The sequence below is a fragment of the Chrysoperla carnea genome, chromosome 1 (genome assembly GCF_905475395.1).
Source record: "Chrysoperla carnea chromosome 1, inChrCarn1.1, whole genome shotgun sequence".
Taxonomy (NCBI): Eukaryota; Metazoa; Arthropoda; class Insecta; order Neuroptera; family Chrysopidae; genus Chrysoperla; species Chrysoperla carnea.
Window position 1 is genome coordinate 83130029 of NC_058337.1, and position 10745 is coordinate 83140773.

Sequence of the window (10745 nt, forward strand, 5' to 3'; positions counted from 1 at the left end):
GAAAAATGGACGAATAACTTTGGACGCGTATCACGTCTACCGATTTCGATGATTATTTTTCTTAGTGACAAATTAGTTAGTGTACTTCAGATTCACTAAAAATCATAAAATAACAAAAAAAAAAAAAAAAACGACTTAAAAAATAACAGTTCAAAAAAAAAATTAATATGCACTATAAAGTAAAAAATAAGGAATTCCTTATCTTAAAATATCGCCATGTGTCAGAAAAATAGGCTAGAGAAAATAAAATACTGATTTACATTTGCTAACTCGACCTTATAATTACTTTTTGTTCGAGATTTTTGGATTTTATATAATTAATTTTCAATTTCGTTATCCATATTTTGCAATATCGCAAACATTGAATATGCTGATTTCACAATCTATAAAAAACATAAAAACCAAAGATAAATTTGAAATAAATTGCTGGTGAAAATGCTTCTTTACCTGTATAAAGGTATCTAAACGAACTGGTATTAAATTTCCGGCGTTTATATTTATCGGACGTCTAGATCGATCCATAATTATGCAAAGGGTTTGTCGAATTTTTTTGCTACATTTATCCCATTCTAACATGTATACTGAATGTATTAATTGTGTGCTCTAAAAATGAAGTAATGCCAATGAACCAAGTAATAATAATCAAAATAGGATTGGAATAGCATAATTACCTTGTAGAAAACTTTATTACCAAACCAACAATATAGATATATTTGGGAAAGTATTACTATTTGGAACGGCAGTAAGCCAAACAATTTTGGATCTGTTATTGATTGAATCTAAAAAATTTCAAAATATTATTTTTTTGAAAATATTTTAAATATTTATTAGCTTAATTGGACCTTTCTTAGTACCTCCATCAAATATTAGCCCTAAATATGGGGGGGACCCACGTAGGGCAGACGGTCAGATTAGTAAAAACAAAATTGCGATAGGTGAATTAACTCGAGAGCGTCAGATTAATATATGGTAGGTTAATTACATGCTAAAAAATGTAAAAGACCTCGCACAAATTAGATGTAATTTGCATTTCGTTCAAACTTTTTCAAATTTTGGGAAATGATAGTTCCTGTAGTCACAAATCATGAAAATGACAGGATTTCATGTTATAGCTAAATTGAAGTTGGAAAATGTACTCATTTGTATAATATTTGCCTATGTGTGTATAGGCAAATACATATACAGATATGTACAGCTACATGCATATGTTTTTTAATGTTAGGATGTCGTTTATTAATTCTTGTTTTTTTGAAGAATATGTTACGAAATTCAAAGAATTAGAATAGGAGGCAGTGTTAAATGTTCAGTGAATCAATGATCAATATTTTCAGCTAAATATATACGTAGATGATTTTTGATAATTAAATTACAATAATTTTTTTAAACAAATGGTCACAAGTCATGAAAATGTACTCATTTTTATGACTTGTGACCATGAGAACTTTTATTCAGAATGACTTTAACTATCATTTCCCAAAATTTGAAAAATATTGTCCGAAATGTAGATTACATCTAATTTGTGCGAGGTCTTATTTTCAATAATATGAAAATTTTTTGATCACGCTCGAGTTACTACGGGTAACAAACTTTGCAAGCATCCCATTTTTTTGCGGCTCGCTTCAATCGGCAGATTATTGGAATGTACATTTTTTAGCATGTAAATAACCCACCATATCTTAATATGACGCGCTCGAGTTAATTCAAATATCGCAATTTCGTTTTTACTTATCTGATCGTCTGCCCTACGCGCGTCCCGTCATATTTAGGGCTGATATTTGGTGGAGGTACTGAGGAAGGTCCAAGGAACCTCCCATATCTTAATCTGACGCGCTCGAATTTCTACAAAAATTTATAAATTTTTGTACCGTTAATTTTAATCTACTACTTACTTTTACAAATTCGTTATTAGTAAGTTTTTATGATTATTTTAAATTTAACTATTCTCAAAGATACAATATCACAAAAAATTTTAAAAACAACAAATAACAATCTCTACAAGCTCTAGACAAAAAAAACCTCTGCACAGACCTTTGAAAGGAGAAAAGTGTTGACACAAAGCACAAGAATACTTCCTGAAAATTGAGCTAGTAATGCATATTTGAAAGTATTTTCAAAATCCTTTAAAAAACTGAAAAAAATAATAATTTTAATTAATCGCAATAATTACTTGCTAAGGTCCCATAGTTTTTGTTTTTTTTTTTTTTTTGGGTGGGAATTTCGAACTATATGATAAATCTGAGTGAATATTTTTGTTCATTCATGTCCACTTTTTTCTTTTAACGAATTCTTCCCACTAACAAAACCCGATATAAATTGATTTGCCTTTCTCTTTTTATCGGAAACTAATGAAAAAAAAAAACTCCTTTGAGATGTATGACTCTAACAAGCTCATGGTGTTATAAATTAATAGTTTGAATTTTTGCTACAAACTTACGAAAATAATAAATTATGATGTTTTATACACTTAACAATTTCGGTATATATATCTTTATCCAATTCTGGATCAAATATTTCAATTGCTCTAAGATTGGAATTCCTCAGTTTCTTTTTTAAGGTGACTTGATAAATATTCTGAAATGTATCAGATAAAACATCATATTGACTACAAGCAATTGCCAATAAACTGGCAATCGAAAGGTCTATTGATGAATTAAAATATCCAATAATTGGAACACCTTAAAAAGGAAAAAATTTGACTATTATAGTTATCAAAAGGTAATTTAATATAATCATTACTTATAGCCTGCCAAATGTAAGTTATTTCAAAAACTGGTGAATGCTCTGTTTTAAATGGAAACCATCCTGGATAGGGCAAAGCATGCACGTGTTGTAAAATAGGTGTTAATGCTAACAAAGTACAACAGAATGTAACACCAGAAAAATATCCATATGTAATTTTTTTAATACCAGATACATTTTTTGTAATTAAATTTTGCTGATCTTTTGTATATGCGTTGAATAAATCTGATTCAAGTGTTTCTAGCATACGCGCCATCTAAAAAGCATACTTTCTAAAAATTTTAATAAGTATATAAGCTATTAAAAGCTTTATTTCCATTCATTATCCTATTCAGGCACTATAAATTTTATCATTCAAAATTTCAAATAGTATGGATTGCTTACTAAATTCGTATTGTACAGCAGAAAAAATGACTTAGCTAAGCAAGCTGTTTGTTCAACAAGCATGTTTAGACTATCTGCAATAATATTTGGATCATCCACCAGAAAAATATTTACGAATTGTGATATAATGAAAGCGTATCCAAAGAAAACTTGTATAAATATTCCATAACACCAATATATGTTACGCCATTCGGAATTTTTTGGTGGCAAACCTCCTAAATGTTTCATTACAAATATTGTTAGCCACATACTGTTTTTAATTTCAGATTTTTTTGGTTTTCCTGGAATAAACTATCTTATAGTGAAAATTCTATAAAAGTCTGTGTTACTAAAATGAGGCGAAATGTGCGATTGTAACATGATATTCGCTCGCATACATTTAATAGGGACTATCAAAGAATTCATTAACAGAGCAAAGACGAAAAAACGGAGCTGTTTCGAAAAATTAAAAATTAATTATTTGATATGTTATTCCCATGGTTCTTTACGAGTTTCCTCACACTTGAGCTAAAAAAACCCCTTGTAAGCGCTCTTTAAATTAGATCCGAGTAAAAAAGTAACAATAATAAGTCACTATCTTACGGTCTATTATGGTTTACGAAAGGTAGATATTGTGTTTATAAAATATTTTTCAAAAAAAGACTATTTTGAATTCTCAACATTTATTCTTTTTGAGATATGTTAAACAAAAAGTTATAGTGTTTTGCCTATAAAATTCTAAAAATTACGTTTGGATCAATATATTTTACCTTCAACAACTACCATTTTCGAAATTATATAGACACACTTATTTGTAAATTTTAAATGTTTTTTAAATAAGTTATAATCGAACTTTGTTTTGTTCGAATCCAGACATAGAAATGTGACTAAATTTTATAATAAATTAGGAGAAAAAAAAATGAGTACCTATTAATTACAATATTTTTAGAAAATCAAAGTAAAATCGTCAATTATATTAATATCTAAGTAATTAATATTTAATTTTTTTATACCTAAGTACAGGATTTAATAATAAAAACAAGAACCGTTTTAGGTTGAATATGTTTCAATCTTTTATCTAGAACATCTGGAATATTCTGTCATATTTCTATATATATATATATATATATATATATATATATATATATATATATATATATATATATATATTATATATATATATATATAATATATATATATATATATATATATATATATATATATATATATATATATATATATATATATATATATATTCTAGAATATTCTGAGATATTTCGAAAGTAGAACTCAGAACGGACAAATAAAAAAAGTAATTCCGCTACAAGGGTAAAATTTGATTGGCTTTATATACTAAATATTGGTGTGACCGACTTTTCTTCCACGATAAGAGCTGTCACACCAAATTTTCCTGAAAATAGATGAAATTTGCAATAAAATAGTCTCCTACAAATTAATTGCCATGAAAGTGCAAAATACTTGTGATTGTTAAAAATATAAAAATTTAGAAAAAATATTTGTACCAGGATAAATTCCGGCACACTTAGCCCATATTGTACCTATAGATAAAAAGTATTGATTCATATGCGAAATTTCGAAATCCCTGTAAGTGTGGTTTTACTATTACCGGCTCCCGGGCTATTATATATATAAAATGTACTTCGATGTTTAGACTGCCCCTACACACTTCATTAACCCGCACTTTATTATTTAAAAGTATTAAATTATACTGTTCATAGAAATTTATAAAAAATTACCCAATTAAGTTATTCAAATATTCTGTTTATCTATTTTTTTTAGTTTTCGATATATTTTAATAAATAATATTGGAACAATTTATGTAAGTAAAATAATAAAATTCGTATGCATATACCTATAATTATTTAATAGGTAAATATTAATCTAGTCATTTGTTGCTCAAAAAGGAGGTTACCTGGAAAGATTTTGGGGATTTTAGGGATTTTATTGATTTCAATGTACCTACTTTTTACGAAGTTCTACTTTGTTACCTCGTATCTTTGCGTCTTGCGCACCCCATATTGGAAAAGTACCCCCTTAAACAGTTTTATAACAATACTTATCTCTATTCTACCTTATTTTATTGTAAAGCTGAGAACGTGTTGCTTTGTTGGCGAGTTCCGTCTACCTCTTGGGCGAAACTTCTGCCGACATAGCTGAATAAAGTATATTATCCTGAATCATCAGTTGACATTGTCGCTTGCATTTTTAGAGCCATAGATTCTAAGGAATTAAACTGTTTTATCTGTCAAAACTCATTGCAAAGAAGTGAAGTGATTGAAATGAATGAAAAAGGGTTGGAAACTTTTCGTCAGTCAAATATTCAAAGAAAGGGCAAAGAAAATAAACTTTTGGAGGGGCTGAGATCGTTCACGATGTATCGCGATATAATAATGAGAAATTAATCGCTGCATCTAGAGAAAGCGATGTCACGGTTTCTCACCAAAAATGCGATCAATGTTCCCAACATTCTCATTTAGAGTTCATTGCGTTCTTCTGAGAGTGGGCAGAGTTTATAGCGAAACAAAAACAGATGCACTTGTGCAATCGTAATGTTATGTATAGCGAGCGATTGTTGAGCGTCTCGATTATGTTGATTTTGCTTTGCTGCTTCTCACAAAAATTGATTTTGTTAAAAATAGATTTACATTAAACAGTCTATATTATAATTGATTGTCTACGGTCTCAACCACACATTTCGTTTAGAAGAATCTAATCAATTCATTCCCAAAATATTTTAGTAATCAAAAGCCCTTTGTGAAGCTTCAGCATTTCTCGCGGTCTAAATGACTGTGCATAAAAATTCTCAATAGCACATTTTTTTATCTCATAATCGTTTATGATTGATTTCCGTAATTAATGGTCGTCAGGTGTATTCAAAAGATATTTTATATTTATATATAATAGTAAACAGTTTTACAGGTAGGTTTATATGTTTGCATTTAAATTACTAATTAAATATTAAAAATTTATAAAAAAAATCTTGTTTACTGCAATAATGAGTAATAAGATATTAAGAAAAATAAACTTTATTATCTGTGACAAATACTATTTTTTATTTAATTTTTTATATTGAAGTTTATCTGAACTTTGATTAATGAATCTTTCATATTCATGGTTTATAATAATTCAAGAAATCATTTTTGATAACTGTAGGATTATAATGCAAAAATGAAAAATATGATAAACTCCCAACACGGATGAAAAACATTAAATAATTAATAATAACAAACAATATGCAAAAAATAAAGATCATTAATGAATTAGAAATTTTTATATTTCTTTTAATTAAAATTTCTTAAAAATATAGATGGCTCATAAAATTTGCTCATTGAGCCTACTGATGAATCGAAAAATGAGAACGGAATAAATTTTATTCAATTTCAGTTTTAGATCATCAGTGAAAGTTTTAATGTGTGGATTTTATCTTCGAATAAAAAATGATCAATTGCGAGTTTAACTCGCATGGAAAGGATTCAGCCATGAATCATCTCATAATCATTTAAAATATGACCTAAATTTGTTTGGAATGACAAAAGAAGTGGTATGGTACTACAATGTAATAGTAAATTGCTACATATGATGTATATGTTTTTGAATTGTGCCTTGCTGTACAAGTCGCCGAATAGACTCAGAGAAAATAAGCTTTTAGACAGTCAGATAGGTAGACATAAGAGTGATCATATCCTTTTTTCATGTGGTGGAACCCTAAAAACGAGAAAACATTTTATATTTGTAAAGGAGTTGCGCTTTATTTATCGAGTTTTCAGTTTTAGTTGTTGGTACTTCTAACGACTATTAACAAAGCACATATATGCATTTTAGAGGTTTGTTCAGGAAAAAAAAGATTCTTCCTCGAATTATTCCGTTTTTCTATATTCAGTACTGAAATTTTAAACCTCCGTTATCAAGACAAGATATGCTAAATTCAATTAATTGACTTTTCAAACTTTTAAGTTATTCGAAAAATTCTTCACAAGAGTGCAAGACGAAGAGATCGCAGTTTCAATCGCAAATAACACAAAAATAATAAATGGACTCTTTGATAAAACTTTATTATGCATTTTTGCTTAGAATTCATCACTCTCGATATTTTCGTGTAGTTTAGATTTTCACAATTTCAATTTTCCAGAAATGGTGCTAAATGCTTAGAAATGTTCCCTATCTTTGAATATAGAAGTTCTATTGTTAATGAACAAATCCAATATCGATCCGATCTGTCGTTCTACTCGTTGCATACTTCCCTACATTTTTATATTGAGTAAAAGTATTTATTATTACCTAATGAAACGATTATCGATTTAGATGAATACCGATTATTCGGCCATAGCTCTGGTCGAAAGATGTATGCATTAAGTTGTTCGTATATCTAAAATAGAATAATCTTGAATTGTTTTAAATACTTGAATTGTATTAAATAATATTGAAAAGTGATATTAAAAAAATAGTCAAAACTATTTACCGACCCGTTAAAAATTTTTAAATATTTGATAAATTTATCAAATTTTAGAATATACAAAATTATCTATTTGTTTACAATTATTGAAAATATTTGCTTTAAATTATTCAATAATTCACAATATCATTTTCTTGTTGTTAATTTAAATAAACAAATATTATACATGCTATTAATTATTCAGTAATAATATTTATAGTTACTTCATTTTAATTCAAAATCAAGGTTACTTATAATAAATATCAAATAAAAGTAATATTATGTTTATACACATAGGTATACATTAATTATTTAAGGATTATAGGTACTTTTATGTGTCTAGATCTAGAAAAAGTTGATAAGAAGATCTAGAAGCAGTTGAAAATAAGTCCATTTATAATTTACTTCACTTGAAAGCTTGACTGTCTTAAAGTTGAATTTTTTATACCCTATATACATATATCAAGGTCTACTAAGTTTAGTCTCAAGTTTGTAATGTCTAAAATATTGATGCTAAGAACAAAACTTTGGAATAGGTGTTCTTAAAATCACCTTATTAGTCTATTTCCGGTTGTCCGCCTGTCTGTGAACACGATAACTCAAAAACGAAAAGAGATATCAAGCTGATTTTGATATTTTGTTATAGCGTGCTCAGGACGTAAATAGTGAAGCTAAGTTCGTAAATGAGCAATACAGGTTAATTGGGCCTTGAATCCGTAGGATCCATCTTGGAACAAAAGTTTAAATGTAAAAAATGTCCATTTCCTCCAAAACTATAAAAGAAAGAGAGTTGAAAGATTTTCAGGTAGCTTGAACTAGAGACCTGAGACACATTCTCGAAAAACGAAAAAAAATTCTAGAAAATATATGTGTTGGTTTTTTAAATTCTTCTAATTCATTAAAAAAAATGCAATCAGTGCACACTTTCTATACTGGGTATTTCAACAATTATCTCAGTCAATTGTTTGTGTTCACTTGTAAAACAGTTTTTTGTAACTAAGCTAAAACTAAAAATGCTCTTTTCCTTTAATTGGGTATGGCTGACATTGGTTTATAAGACAAAAGAGCCCACACAAAAATTAAGTTTATCTGTATTTCTAACTTATTTATTAGTGAACGATAATCATAGAATCTTCTCATTTACTTGGCATCACTTTGTTTATCACCATCAAGCGAGGAAATTTAATTAACTCTATAGTACCAAAATATAGCTGGGATGATGCATGCCAAGCTTAAGGAATGAAAAGTAAAGAAGGGTGTATTATGAATATTTTATCCCGAAAGAGTGTAGTACCTATGTAGTTTTTCCAAATATACTTTAAATACTGGAGGCTATATGACAAAACTTATTAAAATAACGTTTATCGAGTTATGTAAAAACTAAACATATTTTGATACTAGGTATTCTAAAAATAACGCCCATTATCTAAAATTTAATTGAAATACAAAAAATTATTGATTATTTTATTAATACTTTTACTTAGGGAAGTTCCCAAAAAATAATGTCTAAGGATCATCTTTAAATCTTCTATATGTATTCTTATTAATGCCCTTTATAAGCTGGTAAATTTTTTAATACGCCTAACGTGGTTAAATTTATAAATTTGTCTCAAATATTTGCATACACTCATTTTTTTTTTTTTTGGAACGTCTTTAATTATAATTTATAAAAACAAATCATATCAACAACCTTGTCCTTGAGTAAATACTTATTTTTGATTAAAAAAATTTAATTTTTTTCGACCTGATAATAAAAATTGCCTGTTAATTATATCTAAAAATAGGTAATGATAAAAGGTATAGATATATTTTAATTATTTACAATTAACTTATTAATAACATGATCGGACTTTTGGACTAACCGGTACTCCTTAGCACTCAATACTTACCTAGCGAAAGCAAAATAATATACTGTACAAAAAAAAAGCTTAAATTGTCAATTTCACACGGAAGCGGATTTAGAAGCGTTAGTTTAGTTCTCTTTTACAAGTTTTTAACATAAAAATAACCATAGACAGTCAATAATAATAACAATAACTCTTCATTCCAAAAACAGGCAATTTTTTCTTTCAAACTTCCTACAGAAGTCTAAATACGATCCTGTTTAATAATTTTTATAGGTCTGTTCCTAAATACAAGTCGTCATGTCCATCACCCGGGTTTGTCCTTGCCATTGCATTCTTAATGTAAGAATGGACAATACAAAACTACTATTATTTTATCTATGTACAAAACATTAATGGGTAGTGTGCTGGCATGTGTTTAGGTACAAAAGCTATTGTATGGCTATAGCAATAGCAATATCATCATAAAGGCGGCGCACGGGGATTCAAGTAATAGCCAGCCTGATTCTAATAAGATGACATGGATTTCTAAGCTTGAAAAGTTGAAACAGAGTCGCAGAATAAAACTACCATTTCTAGAAGCTTTATTAGTTATGTAATATAATTAATTAGATAAACTGAATTACCTAAAATACTAGTTGTGACAAATAGATTTTATATTAAGAATGACTTGAGGTTTGATAAAATACTGATATTTTGCTCTTAAATCTCGAAATTATTGAGAAATGTTATAGATATTTTTTATATTTAGGGACAACATTTCTCATCCTTTCAACCCTCTGTGCAAAGCGGCAAGGGGAAATAAAAATTTTTGATTAAAAAACTAGAAAGTAAAAGTTTTTAACGAGCTATTGTGATTTGAAATTCGATGAATTTTTTGCAGAGATAGGTACACCTATTTGAAATTATGGTAAAATTTTGTGTTAATTAAATTTTCTTAAATACTTGTATATATACAAACAAATAATAACATTTATAGAACGGAAGAATGTTCCAAATAACTAGAAGTTTCTGATTATTGAAACTCTAATTATAATATCTTAAATTGTGTAATTAAAAAATTTCTATTACGTATAGGTATATACATATTGTTAGATTGCTTTCGCGGAGCGAAAGTCTTGTGTCTACCAGGTGCATACTTCGGGGTTCGAAAATTTTCGATGCGAAGCCGGAACGGGTAGCTAGTATAAAATAGCAGTAGTAGCAATGAGCTTACCATTTTTTCTTATACTTACCTATTTAACTCAACATTTACGTTTTAGATTATGTAAAACTATTAATTAATACCTGTATTTTTTATGTAAAACTATTAATTAATACCTGATATTAAACGAAAACTATAAAAC

General features: G+C 27.9%; 1 protein-coding gene across 1 annotated transcript; it reads right to left on the bottom strand.

Annotated features, from left to right (window-relative positions):
• Positions 1-317: 317 nt before the first annotated feature.
• On the bottom strand, positions 318-3888 carry LOC123291492 (odorant receptor 94a-like). Its single transcript, XM_044871801.1, has 5 exons — positions 3873-3888; positions 2560-2675; positions 672-779; positions 448-603; positions 318-383 (listed from the first exon to the last, which is right to left on the bottom strand). Exons 1-5 carry the CDS (start codon positions 3886-3888, stop codon positions 318-320), a joined length of 462 nt encoding a protein of 153 aa, XP_044727736.1.
• Between the last annotated feature and the right edge of the window lie 6857 nt (positions 3889-10745).

Bases quoted from the DNA above. Each gene is read 5' to 3' on its own strand.
- LOC123291492 (XM_044871801.1), bottom strand. The intron at 780-2,559 runs GTCACCTTAAAA...GAAATTTTTTAG, and splicing joins CATTTCAGAATATTTATCAA to ATTCAATCAATAACAGATCC. The intron at 384-447 runs GTAAAGAAGCAT...TGTTTTTTATAG, and splicing joins GTTTAGATACCTTTATACAG to ATTGTGAAATCAGCATATTC.